Here is a 26,234-nt window from a genome sequence, read left to right on the forward strand (position 1 = left end):
ATATCGAGCTATGGCAAATTTGAACACAAAATTCAGATTTTTGGAATGCCGATTTGCACATTCGAACTTCGAAATGTCGAGCTAGCGCAACACTGAGTTCGATTTTCAACTTATTTTGTGAATGTCGATGTATATGTCGAGAAATCTCAACATTTAGCTCGAACGTCGAGCTGACTGTCGAACTAACTTTAGAGTAGCCGTTGCAGAAGATCAGATCGAAGCTGTATACTGTAGATGGTGGAACAGTAGAATATTAGACCGATACTGATAAAAACGTTAGTAGAAAAGCAGAATAAACCAGTAAAAAGTGTTTATCAAACAACAGTTCTTGTAAAGTTTGAATGTTTATATGTTATAATATTCAAATCCATCACAAACTATTTACTCATCCTGTTTTAAAAAGTCACAAAAATACATTAACCTTAGGGATTTTTTAACGAGTGCAGTTCATTTTAAAGCAATGAAAACCATTTAAGCTACTCTTGCATACATTTAGACGTAAAAAAATTGTTTGTTTCCGGTATCCCGACCTACCCTAAATTTTTGGCCCTACCCTGTGGGTGAGTTACTTTAATCAATGCCATTTATTTATCCGCACTTTTCAATGACCTTTTTGAAAATGAGCATTGGAATTTATATAATCAACATATGTTCTAAATGTATATTTAGTATTTTTTCGGCGTAGCTGTATAACATGGATTTTGACCTACATTCTGTAGTAATCGGGGCACGAAACAGGTGCGCGCCGAAAAGATAAACCATTCATTTCTGACTGTTAAATAAAATTGAATATCAGAAAGCACATATTAAAGAAGGGATATTTAGTAATCTTATCGCCCAAAACTAAAATGATTTATTCCAACTTTATAATCTGTAGTAATTTATCATCGCAAGATAAATCAAAAGTAAACTTCATCCCCGCTGCGTACCTCGCTTACAGATGAATGTGTGGCTGGTTGTAACTGTAGAGCCAGTGTACCTGTTTTTTTGTCACTGTACGGGCTTTTACACATCCGTAAAATTTATGTTGTGAAAATAAAGCAGAAAAGTTAATAATTCTATGTTATAATTTCACGAAACTGAATTATTCCTAACACTATTTGACACCGAGGTCGTTCTCCACTGGGCTTTGCTCTGGTAAGTGCTGGCGAAAACAATAAAAACACCAACGTTGGCCAATAGATCAGCTGAAAAATCTTAAATTTAATGAAAATAATGACTATGCAAACAATAACAAAGTGCAAATTGAATTCCATCATAAATGTAAGTATTTACCTATTACTTTACCCAAATAAAAAAGATTTCAACAGTTACTGGAGATATTATGCTAGTGGGTTAATTATGGGTCATTATTTTAAAATCATCAGCACAGGAAGTCAAATCATTCCGACCTTCTATCACAGAAAGGATACCTCCTGATCATTTACATTTGTGGCTTAGTTGAAATATTTGCAAATGAATAATGTGTTCATACATGCATATCCGATTTTTTTTCTGTCTGTACATTCTGTTTAATTTTGATTATTCCATGCGCCAAACCTCTACGCCGTTTGTCTTTTTAAAGGCATTTTTTGTCAATTGTTTAGTGTATGATATGGACAATCGGACGTTTTATATGGACTAAAAGTAAAACTGACTGACGCATATTTTTAAGAAATGCTTTTATTTCTATAAGGAAGACAGTTTTAAGATTTAAACATAACGATAATCATAAACAAAACTTTTCTTTGTAAATTAGAAAAAAAGTATCATATCGCAAAATTCTAGCAGACATCACATGGTTCTATTTCTTGTGTTGCACCTGTGCACGATTTCCCGCCATAAGTAGGTTTTGGGTTTGAACATTTGCGAGTCCTCTTGGAAAATCCGGAACAAAAAGCCTTATTAAATACTTTACAAGAACTCCATTTCGTCCAGTCTGTGAACCCACCGTCTATCGCTAGAAACAGAATTGGAACAAATTACTTAATATCTAATATATGAGCCATGCCATAAGAAAACCAACATAGTGGGTTTGCGACCAGCATGGATCCAGACCAGCCTGCGCATCCGCGCAGTCTGGTCAGGCTCCATGCTGTTCGCTAACAGTTTCTCCAATTCCAATAGGCTTTAAAAGCGAACAGCATGGAGCCTGACCAGACTGCGCGGATGCGCAGGCTGGTCTGGATCCATGCTGGTCGCAAACCCACTATGTTGGTTTTCTCATGGCACGGCTCATATGTGTTTTTCATAAATATGTAAAGATAAACTAGTAAAGTTGCAAAACAATTTAAACAGAAAAGTACTAGTAACAAAGAGCACAGAGCAGAGTATGTAAAATGTGTAAAACTGAATGTAAAATGTGCAAAGAATAACAGGCCACAAAGATAAAATGTGTAAACTCAAAAATAGTACGTAAAGACAACAAACTCATTTACAAATGCTCGCAGTTATTTCGACAAATCATGATTCTCTGAGGTAAAAATGATACACGACACTAGTTACAAGAATCTGTATTTACCCTCAGATAGATGAATTACAAGATATAACGTAAGCAGTAGCTTAGTGGGCTATTTTCTTGAAGTTTCTTAGAGTTTTTTTTACATCTTAAATCTTATATCATGTGTCCTCAAAGTCAAAGGAGCTCGGAACCGGGAACCCAAATGTTTTGCCCTAGTTCAGTCTTTATGTAATGACGGAGCTGTGCGCTAATTTTTGAGTATTTTTATACATTTAGATTATGGAAATTATGGATCATATTTATCAAGGCCGTTAACTCCATCGGTTTACTAGTATGAAGGCCGCAAAAGACCAAAACATCTGCGTTCTCAATCTAGAGCACCTGCGCTCGCAGTAATAATAACACTCATTTTTACCACATTTGCCCGCGTAACAAGGACGTGACTTTTCACTCTGGCCAACGCATTTTGCACCACCGTTTGCCGGGGCTGGACTGTCACATTGTCGGTATTTTGTCTTTACACCGTCTGTGAGTTAGATAAACAAATCTAGTTATTCTACCAGCGGATTTAGAATTAATGAACCAATTCAAGTCATGAATACATTGTAAATCTTCTCGATTACGTTCACTACATTATATACTTACATCTGACATAACGAAATGAAATCAGGTATTTTTGAGTTTTAAACACGATTGGTGTATTATATTATCAAATATAGGTATGAAATAAAAACCAGAGAAAACTACTTGATGTAATTGATGTATGTAATCAAAGATTCTAATATCTATAATCTGCAGCACCGACATGGAAGCTGAACACAAGTCAACCTTATATTTTATGACTAAACCTTATATTCTGACTTCTTATAAGAATCCATTGTTTGTTTGCGAGAGGGAACATATGGACGCTTGAGACTTCTATAATAATAATGCTTAACATTCAAGTCGCTAATAACAATAAAATGTATTAATTTAATGTTTTGTAGTCTAAACATGCCCAACTTACCGCCGCAAGTTACCGAGCATTTTGACCAGCCAGACCACTGCCCATATCCACCATCAACCTTTTCTAGATTTGTTCCAACGACTGGTCCTCGGTTTAGAAACGGTTTTGTTGGACCGGCTCCGTAACCCTATAAACGATGAATAAATCATCTTGCTTTTATTAAACCCTTATAAAAGTTAAAAGTATCTCTTTTAAAATGATGAAAATGATTTTAATAGATTTACATATGAATGTAGATTATTGGTATTTTATGTGATAAGCACACTCACGAACTTTTGAAATACATGCATGCAAATTGTAAGTGAAACTTAAAGAAATTACATTAATAATAGATTAGCGTCTGGAACAACTGATACGCGTATTAGACCTTCCTGATTAGCGTATAGGTCATTGGGAAAAGATGTTCCCTTTTGTGAAAAAAAATCGCAAAAAAAAATTAATGCTGATTTGAACATTGATTTAATAATCATGATTTATTTGTAAAAGTTCATGTTATATCATTCATTTTTCGCTAGCCTGACAGCGTACTTCTGTTCTCCTAACTCGCCCCGCCCACGTTATACTTACTGTCGGCGGGGTAGGACCACCTGTGGCTGGGATAACATCTGTATATGTTTGAAGAGCGGGCTGCAATTATGTAAAAAATGAAACTTATCATTCATCTATACAAAGAAAGGCTGCACTTTTGCTAAACTTGGTAGACCATGTGTAGTAAAGACGTTAATGTTATCCTTAAAAAGTCCTGAAGCAGGGAGATACACACAAAAATAATAAAACTGCTTGTCAAGAGGTGAGATCAAAATATGTTGCATCGACTTGGCACCAGTTCTATTTGAAAATTCCTTGGCAAGTCTATATAGATCGCTTACTTCGAATCACTTGCCCATTGCTGCTGTCGGTTCGATTAGAATTCAGAATTCATTTTTGTTAGGAGGCTATCCAGCTGGTATATGAATGGTCAATACTTTTACCGAGGTGATTTTACTTAAATGAATCTCAAGTATAAAATATATCTTTAAGCCGAAATGTTTGGGGATGTTGAACATTTAATGAAACTATAATAAAAAATACAGACCTTTTCCATGTTCATTTTAGTTCCGTATAACCTTTCTCGGCAGTCTGCATTCTGTCCGGACCCTTGCACCTTAAGGATAAGTTCCGGACACTTTCCCCCACCACATGTCGCCGCCTCTTTAGGGTCACGTGTCGTAGCACCGACAAATTTATAATACAGCATCCTGTGAATTGTATCTCGTTCTTCAAAGCTTACTCACTCAAATTCAAATACAAAACTCAACAAAGGAAAGTAAATGTTTGGTACAAATAAGGCTTATAACTTTATGACTGTTAACAAAGCACTTTAGTTCAAATAGAAATTAAAGATGAGATTTTAAATTGAAAAAAAGAAACTTTAAACTTAAGCTACTCTTTTTACCCTGTAGTTTCATCCAGATAGAATTTCTTTCCGTCGAGGATTGGATCAGGCTTGTCAAGTTCTGCAAGGGAGTTAACTCTTGTAAACTGGCTTACAGTCCAGAAAAAGTTGGGATAGAAAGTCTGTAGTTCAAATGCTGCTCCTAGAGGTGTACATATCCCGATTCTCAGTGAATCACCACTGTAAAAATACAATACCAAATGTATCTATTAGATGGTCCTGATGAAAAGCAGTTTATGCAAGAAGGCACCGGACAACTCCAGCGGTTTCAACCCTGAAGAATAAACAATTAACATAAATCACATACGTAAGAACTAAAGGAGGGGTCATGTCTGTTCTCAAAAAGGTATGAGTTATCTAAGGTAGATTATGTTTTGATTTTTGTATGTCTTGAAATAAAACATATACACCAATATCCGCAAGGATTCTACTTTATCCATTTCATTTCCGACTCTGTCTAGCAAAGAATCGCCGGTCTCCGCTCATTTGTCAAAAGAAAGATAGAATTCCTGGAAGGAATAAGCACATCAAGTGTAACCAGAAGCATACACCACAAGCTGAGCCACACGCATCAACACAGTAACTGACGAGAAAACAGTTGTCATTCCGTAATTTATACGCATCAAAATACATCTATAAATCAACGTGCTTATTGCAGCTTAATTTGTATCATATAAATGAGACAGCCACATTTCAAAAATGTAACCCGCATGTACAAAGTACATATGACTTGATATAGGAATTTAGAGCAAAATACTGTTTCTCCAAAATAAAACAATTACGTCTCTATTCCGTCTGCGCTGAATCTGATCCAGTCAGGCATCTGTCCAAGACTATGAAACGTGTAGGTTCGACTCCCATCAAGTACCACCTGAGGGCCGGTGTCTTTTTTCAGTTCAAATTCAAACTGAGCGCTGGGTAGATCATCGCGCACGAAAATTCCACGAGTACTCAAAGCTTCGAAGCCTCCCAGTACTCTCAGCTTAAATGAAAATAAAAACAAAACATGTTTAAATGCAAACAGTTATCGTATAGCACCGTGCGAAACACCGGAACCTCTAAGTTTCTAACGTCGACAACGGTTTTATAAGACATGAAGCATATTTTTCAACAGAACCAATGTATAAATTATGGTAAATAATTATAAGAATTCAAAAACAAAATCTAATAAAAAACAATTTACATGTGTTTTTTTTCTAGAATATTTCTATGAATATACTTGTATTCAAGTAAAACTTACATTTCCGTACTTTGTTGTATAGAGTGCTAGCCTCCAGCTTGGACGGACGGCACAGTCAGCAGCCGCAGCTGACAGATGGTCGGGTTTGACAAAATAAAATTTATCTTCTCCTTCCGGCGTTTCCACATAGTAAGTAAAACCGGAAACAAGCTCGCCGTCCTCTTTGAAATCCCAACCGGCGTCAACACCTCTTACTCCTGACATAGCTATCCTACCACCGCCCTCCTAATGTGTAAAATTACCAAACCAACATGCAATGAAACGAGAATAAAATGGAGCAAGACCTGTAGATGTAGAATGTCAGTACCAGTTTGGTGCATTTCATCATAATCTGTTTTCGTTGAGTACGTATTTTTCAACATACACATGTATTGTATGAAGCAAGAACCACGAAAACAAAAACTAAAAGAACCTAGTCATGAGAGCCAATTAAAATGCATTAAGCACGGACAATAATTAAACTATTGATGCCGATGACAAAATGTTTATCGGAAGCATAAAGAAAACAATACAACAAATAGGAAATTGTGTTGAATTTTTTGACGACAAAAAGCGGATCTTTCTATGTCTAATTCCTTACCTCATCATCAAACGCAAACAATGCATTCCTGAATGGTGTAGTTACAGAAAATGGATAGGGTGACTCTCGTTTCTTCGCAATGGCAGCAATGTCATACACACTGTTTGTCGTGAAACCATCAAACCATATGTCACTATACTGAGTAGGTCCCTTCCACATTGTTAATGCAGATTGGGGATGTATCCTCCATTCCCTTCGATTTTAAAAACACACCTTTGAATTTTAGATTAACTATTTAGAATACTAGATAAGCGAGTAATTTAATCGTCTGTAGTTATGACATCTCAAATTTGTTAGAAAGAAAACACTCCATTTTGTATACAGTAATTAAGTTACATGTAGAACAAACTTAAAAAATTATGTAACTTTGGAAACATGTAAGGGTATATAATTCAGTTACTTGTATGTGAATATGCAAATCTTTGAGATTTTGCAGATTTTAATAAAAGGAGGTAGTGACATTAATAGTGATTTGTTACGCCAACACGACGATCACGTTCAACATCATCATCATTATCATCATCATTATCATCATCATCATCGTTATGTTTATTATCATTATTATCTTTATGGTTAAAATTTTTATTAGACAGCGTTGACACACTGCACTGACTGGCTTGTTAATGGATGGGATAAATTGTATATTCACTTATTTTGGTGGCAATCGCCAACCCATAAAGATGCGTAGCCATAAATATGGGCGCTTACATGTATGAGACAGAATAGCAACTAAAAGTGCAATCCGTACCGACCTTGTATATTAAGAAAATAGAAATAAACGTGCATTAAGGTTACTACATGCATTGTTTTTACAGCTGATTAGTATTTAACACTTACCATGCTAAATTTCTAAAATGAACTTGTCCATCATTCAGTTTGGGCAATACCATTTATTATTCGAAGGTGAGTTTACTGAAAATTTACTGTCTGAAAAGCGAACTGTGCAGACCATGATTAGCCTGCACGGATGTGCAGGCTGATCTTGGTCTGCACTGGTCGCAAGGGCAGAATCAGTTGCTGCCAGCAGGCTAAAGGTTAAGTAGGCATACAAGTGTATTTTCCTGTCAGAAGGTACTTACTCAGTCCAGGGAAATGGTAAACTTCGTGTGAATCCTTCCGTCGGAACACCCTTGTTCTCACTTTCTCCTATAATGACGGCGTGACTCAACCGCCCGGCAAATATATCTTGCTGACCTTCACTAAAATAAGTACAAAATAATCTTTTTAATATGTCAGTGCAGGCATAAATGGTTTTCAATACATTTTATTCGACATTAACTAATTAAGATGAAACGATGATGGATCATCTCAACTTGAACAAGGCAGTCTGAAAGACTGCTAAATCCCCCGCCACTGCTATGGATAGTGAAAGGGTAAACCTTAGACCTTTAGCTTTGACCTTGACCTTGAACTGACATGGCTGACTCATGAATTCTGCACAATGTCTTGATGAGGTGATCATTTGACCCAAGTTTCATGAAAATCCTTCAAGGGGTTTAGGAGATACAGAGCCCAAACCTTTGACCTTGAGTTGTGACCTAGACCTTGAGTTGACATGGCTGACTCATGAGTTCTTGATGAGGTGATCATTTGACCCAAGTTTAATGTAAATCCTTCAAGGGGTTTACGAGATACAGAGTGGACACAAAATGGACGGTTCTAACCTTTCACCCTAAGTTGTGACCTTGACCTTGAGCCGGCATGGCTGACTCATAAGTTCTGCACATCTTTTTGATGAGGTGATCATTTGACCCAAGTTTTATAAAATTCCTTCAAGGGGTTTAGGAGATATAGAGCGGACACAAAATGGAAGGTTCAAACCTTTGACCTTGAGTTGTGACCTTGACCTTGAACCGGCATGGGTGTCTCATGGGTTCTGCACATCGTCTTGATGAGGTGATCATTTGACCCAAGTTTTATAAAATTCCTTCAAGGGGTTTAGGAGAAACAGAGCAGACACAAAATGGAAGGCTCAAACCTTTGACCTTTTGTGACCTTGACCTTGAACCGACATGGCTGACTCATGGGTTCTGCACATCGTCTTGATGAGGTGATCATTTGACCAAAGTTTTATGATCATCCTTCAAGGGGTTTAGGAGATATAGAGCTGACACGAAATGGAAGGCTCCACCCTTTCACCCTAAGTTGTGACCGTGACCTTGAGCTGGCATGGCTGACTCATGAGTTCTGCGCATCGTCTTAATGAGGTAATCATTTGACCCAAGTTTTATAAAATTCCTTCAAGGGGTTTAGGAGATATAGAGCGGACACAAAATGGAAGGCTAAAACCTTTGATCTTGAATTGTGACCGTGACCTTGAGCCGATATGGCTGACTCATGGGTTCTGCACATCGTCTTGATGAGGTGATCATTTGACCCAAGTTTCATGATTATCCTTCAAGGGGTTTAGGAGATACACAGCGGACACAAAATGGAAGGCTCAAACCTTTGACCTTGAGTTGTGACCTTGACCTTGAACCGACATGGCTGACTCATGGGTTCTGCACATCGTCTTGATGAGGTGATCATTTGACCCTAGTTTCATGATCATCCTTCAAGGGGTTTAGGAGATATAGAGCAGACACAAAATGGAAGGCTCAAACCTTTTACCCTAAGTTGTGACCTCGACCTTGAGCTGGCATGGCTGACTCATTGGTTCTGCACATCAACTTGATGAGGTGATCATTTGACCCAAGTTGTATAAAATTCCTTCAAGGGGTTTAGGAGATATAGAGCGGACACAAAATGGAAGGCTCAAACCTTTGATCCTAAGTTGTGGCCTAGACCTTGAGCCGGCATGGCTGACTCATGAGTTCTGCACATCGTCTTGATGAGGTGATCATTTGACCCAAGTTTTATGATTATCCTTCAAGGGGTTTAGGAGAAACAGAGCGGACACAAAATGGAAGGCCCAAACCTTTGACCTTGAGTCGTGACCTTGACCTTGGACCGACATGACTGACTTATGGGTTCTGCACATCGTCTTGATGAGGTGATCATTTGACCCAAGTTTTATAAAATTCCTTCAAGGGGTTTAGGAGATACAGAGTGGACACAAAATGGAAGGCTCCAACCTTTGACCTTGAGTTGTGACCTTGACCTTGAGCCGACAAGGCTGACTCATGGGTTCTGCACATCGTCTTGATAAGGTGATCATTTGACCCAAGTTTCATGAAAATCCTTCAAGGGGTTTAGGAGATATGGAGCGGACACGAAAGTGTTACGGACAGACAGAAAGACGGACGGACGGACGGAAGGATGGAAGGACGGACGGAGACCATTCCTACAACCCCCACCATTTGTGGCGGGGGATTAATAATTTAACTATGGGATAGGAAAAAATGCGCCTTAAGCGGTGAACAGGCCAGACTTATTACGCTCCGAACTTGACCAGGGGTATACTCGGATCTGCATTTGTCCGTCCGTCCGTCCGTCCGTTCGTCCGTCCGTCTTTTCCCTTCGTCCAACAAATTTTTGTTGCACATATCTCCAAAAGCAGTTTGACCAACTGTAATAAAACTTTGTGGGAATATTATTCAGCATAAGAGGGTGTGCATCTGTGCTTTTGTTCTTGCTTTCCCATGCAATAGCATAGTTCCCATTGAATTAGTATCAAACTTGTATTGCACGATGCTCAAAATGTATACGAGCTCTTCTAAATTTTTATTAGCATGTGCAGTTGTACACCTTGGTAAAAATTAAGGACAGCGCTCCTAAAAATAAGCTGTAAATGCTAAAAGAGAATAATGAACAGTATTATGCTGCTCAAAAACTAATCCAAACATCGAAAATGAGCAAAAACAAACAAAAGCATATTAAAACTAATAACGTTTATTAATACATTATTCCCTCTATTTTTAGATTTGCTTATTTCAAATTTAGAAAAACACAATTCACTAATTTAAATCCGTTACATGTAAATATGAAATTAAGCCGGTCTTGCTTACGAAAAATTGAGCCATACACTTTTAATATATGTAATTTTCTTGACATTTCTTTGACAACGCAAAATGTATGTTCACTTTAATAAATGGCTTTGGTCCCTTGTCATTCAGTGTCCCTAATATTGTAACATCAACGCATGATATATTGACATTCTAGATTTAACATTTCGTTTTTATTATTTTTACAGGGAAAAACAAACGCACTGGAACTTACTTTGTTACAAAGATACCATTTAAGCTGTCTGCAACTCTGAAAAATACATCAAATAAGCAGTTTAGGGACAATGTTGGAAAAATACTTTTCACCTTTATTTGATGACGATAAACATAAAACAAGTATGATAACACATTACTACAGAATTGTAGCTTCCAACGAGTCGAAAAGATAGACTGGCTGTATTTTACTACTATTAAATATAGGCGTTCGTCACATATTTTATAGACGGAATCCGAGCAAAAGAAATCAGTTTCCATGGCCGACCCTGTGATATCAGTTACTGGGTTTTAACATTACTTATTGCGACCAGTTAAGGCTTTGCTGGGTTTAACGTCGCACCGACACAATTATAGGTCGAATGGCGACTTTCCAGCTTTTGATGGTGGAGGTGCCCCTCAGTGTATTATTTCATTACGGGCGGGCACCTGGGTATAGAACCACCGACCTTCCGTAAGCCAGATGGATGGCTTCCTCACATGAAGAATTCATCGCCCCGAATGAGGCTCGTACCCTCATCGGTGAGGGGCTAGTGATTCAATATCAGCGAACTTAACATCTGGGCCACGGAGGCCTCTGTAACCAAAAATTGTATGGCATCGAATGTTCGACAAAGTCCCTCTACGAACCTTGGACTCGCGTCAGACCCCTGATACGCGGGAAAGACATGTGAAAGAGGATCTAAAACACACTGAAAAACTTGTGAAAAGAAAACAGTGTTGCTATATTTTCTGGTCCTGTGGGACTATAGAGTACATACAGTTTAACTACAAATTCCGCTTAAGCCGGTGCTAGGGGGTGTGAAGGGTGTTGCACATTTCACCTCCCGTGAACCGACTCAATCAAACCGAGTCCGCTATTATTTTGCTTGGTTACGTCTATGCTTCCAAAGGACTCTCTTAAGGATGATATTGACCATCAAACTACCAAGGATAGATGCCATTTAATATTTTCAGTAAGTACAAAATAGATTTCATCAGACAAAAAGCCGTCAATCTCTACCTTTTAAGGGAAACCATTAAAAGATTTTCTAAAAGCACAAAATGCAAAAAAAAATTATATTGGAGTCTCAGGACAAGTTAAGTAAGACATTTTAAGTGAAAAAACGAGCGGAAGTACTAGTAATATCTGCCTTGAATAACTGCGCCTAGAACGTATTAGTAGATACCATTAATATGGTGTCACACAATAACACGCATCATAATGAATTTCTCTACAAGAACGGTGTACGATCGTTCCCAATTTTGCCGGACGTTTGCGGAATTTCATGGACAAGCATCGCAATTGTTTTTATCTAAACATGGGTCAAACGAAGCTAGAGGATATAAAATTTGCAGCAGAAAACAAAGAGAAAATGTAGGATCAATTTAAGGTCTTGTCCGTTAAATTTTGTGAACTTCCGGGAACTTTGAAAAACTTGGAAACTTGGCAAATAATGGCGTAGCTAGTGTCATAATCGCCCGGGGACCATTATGAAACAAGGAGTGATATTATGGCAAGAAAACACACAACAGCTATTTACTGAACCTTTTTGTATACTTTCTCTTCAGTTTTACCTTTTTGTAGATCTATTTTCATTTTTTAAAAATATTTTCCACAAGTTTATAAGTAGGATTATATTGTTTGTATTGCTTTTTTATCCAAAATGCCATAGATATTTGAAAATCGATCTGAAAATAATGCGACGCCCTTTCACGCGTCACAATGACGTTGTATATGACATCTGTATCAGAACGTGCAGATGTTCCGGGTATCCGGGTGCCACGTGACATACGGCCGGGGAATATGGATCCGTCAATGGTGACCGTAAGTGTAATTTTAAACAGCTTTTTCATCACTGTCTATATTAAAGTTATCCAAAAAAATGTTATCGTAGTAGGCCTACTCAGAATTTCTATTGTCCCAGTAATTCGTTTAAACTCAACAAGGAAAGTTCAAACGCACAAAGTGCAAATTAGTTTGCAGCTGAAGAAATCACATGCTAATCAAATAGTTGTGTAATGAAAACTTCGACACATCAAAGGACAAATTTAGACCTAAGTAAAACGTTTTGTACTTTGCGTGCGTGTCATTCGCTTACAGATATTTAGAACACATATAGTTCTTCAACTGTTATGTACTTACGAAATATGGGACACATTAAGTAGACCACCTTCTATCCAGATGTTAGTGAACCTGTTCTTGTAACCTGTTAATGGAAACAAATGACAATGTTAAACAAGATGCATCAATTAAACATCCAGATCCGGTATTATACATGTACCCTCAACTTTATTTAAAAGCAAATTGGATACACTGGCAGTTTACTTGCGGATAACGTACGATACTTTTTGCACGCACGAGGTTTTACTTGCGATTATTATTTGTTGACAGACATGTGAAATGGTTAAAATATCGTACAATGTGTATACATTAATGTACTATTTACAGAGAATATTTACGAGATAAAACAAATCTTAACGCTAAACATGATATAACAGCTGGAGTACTAAGCTACATAATGTATAAGTATGTTTTCAATTGAAAACCTCACTAGTAATTCCGCAGTATGGAAACATGGGGGTGACAAGGAAACAACTATTGTCTTCTGACACAATGAAACACGAATGAATCTCGATTTCACAATTTTATGTTTTAAGGTGAAGATACATATGCGAATTGAATTAAGAAATAAATCAGTTATGAGTATGGAAAACGTGGGCGTGTTTAAAGTAAGAGGAGGCCGGATGTTCTGACGAGTGCTTTGTACACAGCCATGTACGTCGCAGCCAAATGTTAACTACCAAACTGAGATCGATTTCTTATATGCACATATTTGTTTTCTATTTCTTTCACATTGTAATAATTGATCCAGTGTTGCACACTTTCAAAAGATATAGACCACTGACACGACAAACAAAGTAACTTCCTGGGAATTGCACGTACCTCCTGTGACGACATGAAAAGCAAGCGTAATAAAGCGTTGTGACCTCTCGAATAATCTGCCTCCACGTGACCTCATAGTCATGTGAGTTCACGCACAGTTCAGATAGCATTAAAGAAGCAATACAATTTTGCTATATTTATCGTTAAAATGTTTGTTCGTGCACTGCTGCTTTGTGATAATTTACCTGTCATTTTGAAGAGTATGATATCTAACGGTGTTGAATTCTCATCTTTTGGGTCTGCCCTCGGTTGCCATTCATTACAACAATGTACGTCTCTTTCTTCAGTCTCACGGTCTCCAATCATTATCCCGAACTGAAATGTTATCAAAATGCTTTATTCTGGCTAAACAGTGATACTTTAACCACAGGTGCTCTTCCAGTGTTGGTGCCAGGATTGTATCACCCTGCCCCCACCAAACCCTCACCCTTCTCCCCAAGCTACATTCTCTCCCCTGCATCGCCAACCAGTTTCAACTCCGCCTCCACAAAAATTGAAGATAACAATATTTCACCGGAAAAAACCCCACAAGTATTACTGTTTAAACTATTTTTTGAAAAAAAGTCAATATTACCCTATATACATGTAATACTAGATTTTTTTTTTCGGAAAACATTGTTTAAACACAATACTTGTCTTTAAAATATGTTTCTCCGTTCTTTGAGAAAGCGGACTTCGGGGATGGGGACTGAAAGGTACACTGTTGCCACAAAGACTGAACGAAAAGGTCCCAACTTAGCAGAGATGCATATTTATGCTCTTGTCACTATGGCCTGTGCACAGTACGATGCAAAATTCACATCTCCTACTCGTCCGAGCCTACTCAAGGTAAAACACTGTCTCAGTTGGAAAATGTCCCCTTGTCCGATATCCCTTACTTTTAAACTGTGACTGCTTTCCTATGTAAGTTTCAGAATGTTTAAAATTAGGGCTGTTTAAAGGCTCCTATGTGCATTGCTACAGAACATTCTAACACAAAATGTATAGAACAAAATAACGCCAATATTCGAGTTGATCAGGTGGGTGGACCAGCAGATATACAAGGGAGGAACTATTCATTTATAAACATTACAAATAGAATTACCAGAAGGTTTGAATGTGCTACATGATTCTCGAACTGCTGTATCATTGTTCTCTTTGCTTCAAACTTTTCCATGATGTGATGGCTTCTTGACGGGGGAAGAGGTTCATCCGGATACAATACCCAAACTCCAGTACCCTCTCCCCCGGCCGCAACATTGTTTCGGAATCGGTTGTTAGGATTGGTGAGCCAAAATCCTGCTGGGCGGCTAAATCAATAGTAAGACTACGAATTTATACAAAGTCAAAGGTCACTTAATAATTTTGTCATTATCTCTACTTATGTCCAGTGGTATCTGTATATTAAGCATGGTATAATTAAAGGCTGGTGGTAACCAAATATCCAATTTACTGTGATTAGACCTTTTGGTTCATTTTAAATAATTGCACAACATCGCTCATTTTTTAGAATATTTTTTAACTGTTTCAGTTTGTTTTATGGTGTCTGTTTTCACAGTACAATCATTTAATAGAATCTGTTCGAAACTGTCCAAAAATACTAGCAGGTCTATAGTTGCCTACCTCAGGTTGACAATTTTCTTTAAAGAAGGAGCTTAACTCTTTCTTGTTTTACTTTAATCTTCTTCTGTGAGGGACTTCAAGGATTCTCGCACGTCTTTAATGAATCTATATAGGTAGAATGTTATCTACACTGGTGCTTTAAGCAGGATTTAATGAGTTTAACTCCTTATAAACGAAATCTTCGCTCATCGTACTCAGCTAAAATGTTTGGGATGTCGGATTTGGCTCCATGTCAATACTGTAGAACTTTGTTATGTCAAAAGAAGACAGCTAAACATGAAGTATCATTTTACATAATTGTTTTTTTTATGAAACGTAGAAAGAAGTACATACGTTTTGTCGACTGGTTCTAACGTTCCCGTGCCTTTTCGTGTTGTCATAGCCAAATTGCCGTCAAGTAGATTGTTCTCTTCCCCTCCATCCTCGAGAAAATACCCATGACCCATGTGATTGTAACATGTGTTGTCAATTACCTGAAAATATAAAGTACTATTTAGTAAGATAACAACTGAACAAGTTTTCTGTCTCAACTTACTTATTTGCATTGATATTTAACTAAACGTTCATGATTTTGCTGCAAGCAAATATGTCTTACTTTAATTAATTAGAGCAACTGAACTGAACCTTTTGATAAATACATACATACACTTTATTTTGATCAAATATGACTTAATTCGCATAATAAAATCAATTGAGAAAAAATATTTGAAATTTAAGCATCAAGCAAAAAGTCTCTCGCTGAAATTATCTGCTCGGCCATAGTTATGACTATCACAACAAGTAAGTAATAACATTAAAATAAAAATGACTTGTAAGATTCAGAAAAGATGCATACTTCTATTCCATGGCTGCCGTGAATTGTGATGCACCTTGCAAATGAATTATGGATAGAATTTCCTCTGATGTATGAAACAGTGGCATCTGGTACCTTATCTAACGTCATGTGAAAATGTATTGGGTAACGCCCCAAGTCTGTCTGTTGACCAACGTTGTAAAATTCTGCGTTTTCGATGTGCACGTTAGCGTAATCTTTCAGAACCTAAAAGCAAGTTATTTTTAAGCCAAATACTTCTAAAAAATTTCGCAACAAAATATACTTTTATACCAGAAACTAGATGATTTGAATTTGATATGAAATAGGTATAAGTGCAGTCCAACCTATTAACTTCTCTGTTTTGCTTTTGTTTGATTTAACGTCATATCGGCACAATTAAATTCCATATGAAGACTTTCAAGCTTTTGACGGTGGAAAAATACCCTAGATGCCCCTCCAAGCATTGTATCCTGTACGAGTAGCACGTGGATAGAATCACCGGACCGATTCATTTCGTTAGAAGGTAAACACAAATTTATAATAACACAAATCTATAATCAGCTGGTTTCTTAACTTGAAGGACAGTAAAAAATCTATCTAGATCTTCGGACTACAAGAAAAAGGGTTGTTAAAACATTATCGAAACATATAGGCTTATCTACAATGGGTAGTGGTATTTATAATATTAAAATAGCCCACATGTACGTTAAAGTTTCCAATTTTACGAAAGCGTCTAATAAACAGAGACGTTGTGACTGATAACTAAAATGTCAACATGTTCAGAGGCAACAAGTCCTTTTGAGGTATGGGCATGCCCAATTTGTATTATCCTCTGTTTTTGCCACCTTTAAAGTAGTTAAGAGGCAGATACTACTAGTTTTTTTTCAAACTGACAAGTTTCTTGATCGAGTAATTAAATTCCTTCAAGTTTTGCGAAACGTAGAAGGGAAAAATCTGAGGTTGTAGTTTGTGTAATACCTTAACATGTGCTCCAAATGTATCTAGCCCACGAACGGTCTCATCTTCACAGTTGCCATTGAAAGCCGGGCAGGTCTCGTCCATTTCACCCTGTATAACGACATCTCTGTTCAACAGGAGAACTTCAGCGCGCATATCAAGGGCACCATGTAGAACCTTGCCATAATGGACATATTTAGCTGGTCCTTAAAAAGAAAATATATATGTTAGCGTGGGAAAAAAAACTCCAGTATTTTGTACGACTGATGCAGGGCATCTAGGTAAGTGACTTTTAGCCACATTTTATACCCCTATATAGTCAGCATTTCACTTACTGTAATCCAGAATATAACAACGAGTCTTAGAAAAAAGTGAAATTATTAAATCAAATATTATCACGTTTGCATTCACTGTCAAAAGTGTTTTTTTTTTCCTTTTTAAGCGTATTTGAAATACTTTACTCGAAATAAACGAAAGTCAATTTAGCTACCTGAGATACACACACGATCTCAAAAGGTCTGTTGATACCCCCAGATCTCTTAGACATACCATCTATCCGGAACTGATTGCTTTCACAGTCTTCACAGGAAACAACTTTTCGTTCCTCTGCTTGATTCCAGTCATAATCTGTGGAGGCAAATATCACACGATCACCTGAAAAGTAAAATTTGTGTATAATAACGTACCTGGAATAACAACAGAAAAATCTGGAATACAAACAGAAAAATATTATCTTCAGTATCGTTTTATAATTATATGCTTTGACAAAACAATGTGGAATATACATATCTGGGCATTTTATAATTGCAATGTCATAAATGATAATAATAAAGCTAAAGGTGACTGCTTATACCAATGAATGTGTAAAATCTACTTATGAGCTTATACCCCGACCCCACTCCACCCCACACGCTTCCTAATTTGAAATATACTATACATAATGTCCTTATCGAAGTATAAACCTAAAGGTCGACAGAACGAAAAACATGCATTTGTTTCTCCTCTGAGTTAGAGGTTGACTTCAGCTAACCGCAGATGGTTCTTATACGAAACAAGGTCAATCACCTGTTTGTCTGGAACGGCGGCACACAGATGGTTTCACCTAAGTTCACATAATGTTTTGTAGCATTAAAGATAGAAATTTGCAATAACAAAAATCGATGGGTTAATGCAAAAAGGTACCATAACCTTTTTCATTATCAGCACTTGGTACCTTTTAGCATTAATGGGACCATATGGCCTCAACTGTCAGCAAGATTTTAAACGTAACAACAATAAAATCTATAAAGGATTAAATGAATTTGTTTTCAACTTACCCTCACGCCAAGTGGTGACTTCGTCTGTAGTCTCGGCCAATGGATATATAGCATCAATGTTTCCTACAATGAAATTATCTTGTTGGTCCCAGATGCCCCAGGCTGGATCTCCTTTTCGTGCCTCTGCCATGAAACAAACACCAGCGAGAGTACAAAACGTTGCCCTTGAGGTGGTTCCAAAGGGATTTGTTTCCTCGGAGTAACTGTCTGGATTACCTGAAAACTCCAAAGATAAATTTTTGCAAATTTATATAAAAATTGATATGAAATACTCTAAATTAGCACAGGAAAAATTATCACCTCGACAATGTAACAAACTTTAGTTCCTTAAATACTTGTCTTAAGGCATATCTGGTGAGCTTTTTGCATGGACTTTAGTTTTAGAACGCATTTGATGTCTATTTTATGTTTGCTGATAATGAATTTTAAGATCATAAATATTTATATCCAATTTATACCAACCTTTCTGGTAAACAAATGCCCATGTACTTCCGTCCTGTTTGACAGACCTGAATATACTGCTGCCGGTAACCTCTCCATAAAGCAGTCTCTCAAACGCATCATAAGCTGCAGTGCTGGTTCCACTCTCAATCTGTATCTGACTCGCCATCATTAAAACTTCGCCATCTTTAACTCCTGCAAAAGTTGAAAAAAAAATGTATACATGCTTTTAAGATGCATACATTATATTACTTTTTCGTAAATCATTATATATTTCTTAAGGCACCAGGAATTGAGGAAGGGACGTTGACCGTGGTATTTGGATTTCTTCGCACTTTTCCGCTGTCGTATTAATGTGTTAATTATGTCTGTTCAATTCTCTAATAGCATTTCTTCTCAAGAGAAGGAACAATTACGTATCTATCATAATGTAGGAAGACATTAATTCTTTGGATGTGTTTGTATAAAAATTATGTCAGTCTAATTACTTACTATTGATATGCCCAGCAAGTTTGTCGTTATGCCATTGCAGCAGATATACATCGAATTCTTTCACAGTTGGTTCACCGTTGTTGTCAAACATAAATGTATAAGCGACAACACCAGACCAGAATTCATTGGTGTTTTGGTTTTCCTCAAACTAAAACAATAATTGGCAAAATGTTAGAGTAACGTTACGTGGAAACATCGTGCAGGACGACTTTTTGATGACAAAATTTCTAAAGAAAATTATGTTCAATTAAAAACATGTGTTACCGTGTTTACTCGATGGTTAATATAGATTAAATTCGAAAAGGAAAAAATAAGATACATGCATGAAAGTACAGACCCTCCACTAACTCCTGTAAAACTTATGTCTGAAGTTTAAAAGTGCATCCAACTAAATTTTTCGGACAAGTTTGACAGGCGCTTATTACCATATATACATATGCGTATTGAAATGTGATCTCGTAAAAATAGATGAACACCTTATTACGACCTTTTTGTCATTCAAACTTGTTTTAGAATTGCATACATGTATGCGTATACCTCATGATTGTAAAAGTAGTTCCCGCTGTCGTACCCGTCTGGAGGGGACAAAGTTTTTGTAATTTTAGTCCATGGAAGTCGTGGTTCTCCATGAATCTCCAGGGTGCCCCCGGCCTCAACAAGTATTGCTTTAGGATGCTTTTCGCCTTGATGTAATTCCCGATTTCCTAAAATAGTAGTAAGCTATGCAAATATAGAATTTTACTCAAAAACCTGGATCAAAATCTGGTGAAATGATTCCGAAATGACAAAAAAAAAGAAAAAGAAAGAAACTGGCGGCTTCGGTTGAGACTATTTTCTGGTAGGTGTTTTATGTGACAGGTTTACCATTGGCTACTCACTCTTACCTGTCAGTGTTATCGTCAGTTTCCCCATGTACGGGCAGTCCTCACTTCCGATCTCGAGAGTACCGTCCTGACTAATGTAGATGTTGGCAGCCTTAAGGGTAAGTTTAACGTCTGGTAAGAACGTCAAGCTCCCACCATTTAGTAATTTTATATCCTTCAATGCCGGGGGTGATATATCCATCAGTATGTTTTCTATGATTTCTATACTGTCACCCTCGGAAGGCTGAAATAAGAAAAGAAAAGAAAAATCCCTTAACTTGTGCTTGCACAAATCGCATCTTAACAGCTCGCATATATATCTCATATGGACAGACTTTGCCGTATTTACTTGTTTTGTTTATGAACTGGAGACCTCTAACAATTCATTTGATACCAAACAACCTATCATATGTGTAAAGTAAGGAAAGACATGTATGATTGAAATTTAATAAGAAAAACTTAAACTAATTTCAATACTTACTGTTCCAGAGCTCCATGTTGATGGAACCGACCGTCTCTTCAAGCCCGTGCGCTCGTGTGGACAGTCAGCGTATACACATATTAACATACATGCAACGTACAAAAACACGTGTACACTATACATGTTCCAGCGTCCGTCTATGATACCGGTAAGTATAATTTACCGTTAGATAGTAGATATATAAAACATTTGAACAATCAAAATGTATAAAACACTGAGTTTTTTTTATATATTTTTCAGAAACTGTGCAGAAATCTTATATCTCACGTGAAATTCAGTATCTACGGACAATTTGAGCCAATACACACACTTTTATGACATCTGCGGACAATGGTTGTTTTGATAGGAAATTGTTAAAGAGCTTGGGGCAGAACAGATATTTAATTACTTCAGTCAGCTTTTGGTATTTTATAACGGTAATTTAGTAAATTAATAACAACAAGTGAAAAACTGTGTATATCATCTAGATTTTGATCCCGGATATAATGTGGTATTAACAGATTATGACGTGTTGCTCTAAAAATGTGTCCTTCTGTGAGAAGCTAAACCTTATTCAAATTAGCATTCAAGACTGCACAGCCTATTTACATAATCATCTGTCATGAGTGTGAAAAATAGCATTCTTATTTTGAATTCCCAATGTCGAATGTTTAACTTCCCGCCGACACAAGTTATTTTTAACACTTTGGGACATGCCATTTTTTCTGTTTTCTTGTATTTTTCGGGAGACAATCAAAATCCCCTTGATCAAAATCCCCTCCACTGAAAAATGACTGGGTGTTACAAAATCCCCTTCGCACATTTGCAGGGGGTATTATAATCCCCTCTGTGATTAACATTATAGATATATAGATATCGGTGCTCCAAATTACATTATGTTTGCTAAAGGCATTGTATTTACGTGTTTTATGCAATAGACTTTTAAGTTGTATATAACTGTATTTGAACTTGATGAAATAAGTAAAAATCACAGAGGGGATTATGATACCCCCTGCAAAAGTATGAAGGGGATTTTGTAACACCCTGTCATTTTTCAGTGAAGGGGATTTTGATCAAGGGGATTTTGATTGTCTCCCGAAAAATACAAGAAAACAGAAAAAATGGCATGTCCCAAAGTGTTAAAAATGCCAGGAATAGTCGTATAAAAGAAATAAAATTTACAATGACATGTAATAGAGAACATAACTCGAAACCTTTAATTACAGAGGGTGACATCAGATATTGATTTAACTAGTGACGTAGTACTGACGTTATTATCACTTTATACGTGGGAGTAATAATATTTTTGTAACTTATCAAATGATCTACAAATTGACCCATATGTCTTGAACACGTGAATACGAAGTTGGGTAAGGAGGTGGGGGATAAAGGCAAATATAAATTTACCCTCGTCCGTTAAGCCAAAATTTGTTCCTCGCATACATGACCTTTGTTTGTTTGTTTGTTTTGGGTTTAACGCCGTTTTTCAACAGTATTTCAGTCATGTAACGGCGGGCAGTTAACCTAACCAGTGTTCCTGGATTCTGTACCAGTACAAACCTGTTCTCCGCAAGTAACTGCCAACTTCCCCACATGAATTATCAGAGGTGGAAGACTAATGATTTCAGACACAATGTCGTTTATCAAATAGTCACAGAGAACATACGCCCCGCCCGAGGATCGAACTCGCGACCTCGCGATCCGTAGACCAACGCTCTTACCTACTGAGCTAAGCGGGCGGGCCATACATGACCTAGTGACTTGAAACTTCAAAAGACTATCAAACAGCAAATTTAAATTGGAGCTATACAAACAGTTTGGCAACAAATGCCATGTTAAAAATTTGTAAAACATTTTAGGAAATGTAGTCAGCATATATATATAAAGTATGCATTCGTGATCATTTGGTTTCAGATACTGGCTATAATGAAGGTCGTCAGGGTCCGCTCAGTGACTTGAGTAATATCTATTCAATTGTGTCGGCGGGAAGTTAAACATTCGACATTGGGAATTCAAAATAAGAATGCTATTGGGCATTCAAACCTATAACGACATTAGACATGCAAACTGCGAACGACATACGGCATTCACACCCTGAATGACATGTTCTTTTTTCAAATGTCCAATGTCGTTCTGGGTTTAGATGTCCAATGGCGGTTTTGTTTCAAAGGTTTAATGTAAATCTTATTTGGAATGTTTAATGTCGTTTACAAATCAAACGTCCAATGTCGTTCTAGGTTCGAATTTCAAATGTCGTTCTGATTTCCAATGTCCAGTGTCATTCTTATTTTGAATGTCCAATGTCGTTCAATGTCCGATGTCGTGCTCCATTCGAATGTCAAATGTCATTTTTGTTTCGAATATCAAAAATCGTTCTTGTCCCGAATGTCCAATGCTGTTCTAAGTTTGACTGTCCAATGCCTTTCTGGGTCCGAATGTCCGATGTCGTTCTTGTTTCGAATGTCCAATGTCATTCTATGTTTGAATGTCCAATGTCGTTCTTGTTTCGAATGCCCAATGTAGTTCTTGGTTTGAATGTCCAATGTCATTCTTATTTGGAATGTTCAATATCGAATATTATTTATTTTTTACTTCACGCCTTTAAAGTCCTAGTACGTCGTTCTTGTTTTGAATGTCAAAATAATGTCGTTCTCAGTTTGACTTTCCAATGTCGATCTTGGTTTAAATTTTAGTGTCATTTTGAATATCCAATGTCGTTCTGGGCTTGAATATGCATTTTTATTTTGAATGTCAAATATCGAACTTCTCTCCAACTTCACACACTTCTCCTTTCGATATGTTTTATATTTTAGTTAATATTGACTAATATAAAATGTTTGATAAAATTTTCAATTAAACTGTGACATTATAGCATTTTTTTTTGATAGATACTGTAATTGTTTCTCTTTCAAGTTGTGGCAACGTTAAATGTCGCAACGCCGCTAAATGTCGCAACCACCGTTAAATGTCGCAAGGTTGACGTTAAATGTCGCAACCACCGCTAAATGTCGCAAAATCGTCTGCCGCTAAATGTCGCACCTTTAACGTTAAATGTCTCAAAAATTTGCCCACCGTTATATGTCGCAACACCAACGCTAAATGTCGCACAGCAAAATAAGGTAAGTTAAACAGTCTTTACAACTTAGAGATAAGACTGGGTAATGCATGCTTGATTTGGGAAGGGCTGAATTGACCTTTCACTCTAATCTGCACGTTTGCTTTTCAGTGGTTCCGCACCATACATACGTTATATATTTCATATATAAAGGTTTGAGCACTAACGTGGTACTCACCACAGTACTAAATTTATTTCAGGTCTGAACTATGTAATTCTATGGAGTCCTGTTTAGCTCATACATTAAGCTCGCGCTCCGTATTGTCGCGCGTTGTATCGCATGTTTTTAGTCGACCTGAATTTCGTTACACAACAGGCCGGATGCCAGAAATTGTTGATGGAGGGCGGGCGGGGGGCACCAGTTTACAACAAAAGCGTCACCGGCGACGTGCGGTAGGTACGGGGTTCCTCTGTCCGTATTTGTGGGAAAGTTATACAGGTATGAAATGTTGGCCTTTGGTGCATTTTTGTCTATTTTTTAGGTACGTACTAGAGGGGCACTCCCCTTATTTTAGGTAGTTAGGGTCTTTTCCCATTGACAATTTTGAAATACAAGTATGGAATGCTGGACTTTTATTGCATTTTTTGTTCAAAATTTCGGTGTATGGGAGGGGTTATCCCTGTCATTTTCGAGGGCTCAGGGTCTCTCCCCGGGAAAGTTTGAAAAACAGGTATAAAATGGTTGCCTCTGGTACATTTTTCTCTCTCTTAATTTTAAGGTACTGGAGGGGTACTCCCCCATTTTAAAGGGTCAAAGGTTCTTCCCCCTGGGGAATTTTGAAATATAAGTATAAAATGTTCGCCTCTGGGGCGTTTTGGGTCTACATTTTGAGAAAATATTATTTTCAAAATAGTTGGGTGCAACTTTGGTGAGTCACTAGTAAGCCAACAAGGGTGGGGTTTGAGGTGGGGGGGGGGGGGGGGGAATCGGCTCGGGCAACAATCCAGGCCTGTTACACAACAGGATGTTCAACTACGCGGCACGAAGACTGTGTTTTGTACCAGCTGTAGAAAACGAAGATGTTCTATTAATCAGCCATGGGTTCTATTTCTTTGTTTGGAGGTTTACATTTAAAGTCATAAGGTAACTACCAAGCTTCAATGGCGGAGAAAGATCCTATGTGGCCCTCTGTATATTCTTTCAGGTAAAGCGGGAATTTTGATATTATTTTACTTTTAAAATTGTTTGGTTTAGTCTCGTTCCCCTCATTATCCTACTTTTCCGCCTACCCACACATACCCCCCCCCCCCCCCACCACCACCACCACCACTCTCACTCTCTCTCTCTCTCTCCCCACACACACGCCTCTTCAAAAATGTAAATATTTATATTTTCTATTAATTGCCTTGGTGCTGTGTGTTTGTGTCTTAAATTTCTGTGTCGTTATTCACCCCGTTCCCCACCCATACCCAACCCCCACAAACATACAACACTATTACCAAATCGTATTTAGTTAGAAGAAACCTCAGAATATTTTTGTCCTAAAACACTAGCCCTATTACAAAATAATTTCACAAATATTTTTCTTGCGTGACTGTTCAAGCAAGGTGTGGATCTCAGGTGAGCGATCCAGGGGCATCAAGGCCCTCTTGTTGCTATACGTAACAGCACTTATCATTAAGATAATTATTTGTATTACATAAACCTGTTAATTTTTCTTCCCTCAAAAAAGTAAATATACACAAGGAATTGATAGTCATAGTGTCAAATAGGAAGTGCGACATTTAGCGTTGGTGTTGCGACATATAACGGTGGGCAAATTTTTGAGACATTTAACGTTAAAGATGCGACATTTAGCGGCAGACGATTTTGCGACATTTAGCGGTGGTTGCGACATTTAACGTCAACCTTGCGACATTTAACGGTGGTTGTGACATTTAGCGGCGTTGCGACATTTAACGTTGCCACACAAGTTTATCTAAACTATATAAACTAGATAAACTATATAAGTACATTAAATGCTTCTGTATAACCTTGCATATAGTTTTTTTTTTTGTTTTTGTCGTTTTCTTTCATCCTTTTATATGAAATCACGCGAGCGGGAGAGTTTAATGTTCTAGTACCTGATATATCCACTTCATTGTAACAAGTGCTTATCTGCATCTTTATATCAGTACAGTTGACTGTTTTCGGGGTTTATTTTGCGCCGAGATGAAAATAATTTATGTCAGACCATTTCTGATGAAATGCTATTGGATATGTTTTCGTAGTCTTCGGCAGATACTGTTCATATTTAGAACTAATTAAAAGAGGGATGTTTTGACAAAACTATCTTCTTCCACTTTTTCCATCTGTGTCCTAACGGCACATTTTAATTATATTATCTGTGACATGCAGATATTACCATATGTGCGGTAGCAGAATGTCAACATTTACTGGATGGATTGCC

At 37.3% G+C, this 26,234-nt stretch overlaps 1 protein-coding gene across 1 annotated transcript; it reads right to left on the reverse strand.

Moving 5' to 3' along the window:
- Positions 1-1,763: 1,763 nt before the first annotated feature.
- Positions 1,764-20,873, reverse strand: LOC123530865 (cell migration-inducing and hyaluronan-binding protein-like). Its single transcript, XM_053518022.1, has 23 exons — positions 20,751-20,873; positions 20,291-20,513; positions 19,944-20,110; positions 19,407-19,554; positions 18,936-19,109; positions 18,474-18,689; positions 17,707-17,811; positions 17,179-17,363; positions 16,222-16,425; positions 15,720-15,859; positions 14,869-15,073; positions 13,970-14,099; positions 12,984-13,047; positions 10,860-10,895; positions 7,781-7,900; positions 6,702-6,894; positions 6,122-6,346; positions 5,664-5,863; positions 4,882-5,061; positions 4,522-4,684; positions 4,014-4,073; positions 3,447-3,573; positions 1,764-1,939 (listed from the first exon to the last, which is right to left on the reverse strand). Exons 1-23 carry the CDS (start codon positions 20,871-20,873, stop codon positions 1,764-1,766), a joined length of 3,564 nt encoding a protein of 1,187 aa, XP_053373997.1.
- Positions 20,874-26,234: the final 5,361 nt, after the last annotated feature.

The sequence above is a fragment of the Mercenaria mercenaria genome, chromosome 11 (genome assembly GCF_021730395.1).
Source record: "Mercenaria mercenaria strain notata chromosome 11, MADL_Memer_1, whole genome shotgun sequence".
Lineage (NCBI taxonomy): Eukaryota > Metazoa > Mollusca > Bivalvia > Venerida > Veneridae > Mercenaria > Mercenaria mercenaria.

Coding starts and splice junctions, on each gene's coding strand:
- LOC123530865 (XM_053518022.1), bottom strand. CDS start 20,873: ATGTATAGTGTACACGTGTTTTTGTACGTTGCATGTATGTTAATATGT. Junction 16,426..17,178: donor CATTTGGAGCACATGTTAAG/GTATTACACAAA, acceptor ACTTGCTTTTAG/GTTCTGAAAGATTACGCTAA. Junction 15,860..16,221: donor ACGGCAGCCATGGAATAGAA/GTATGCATCTTT, acceptor TTATATTTTCAG/GTAATTGACAACACATGTTA.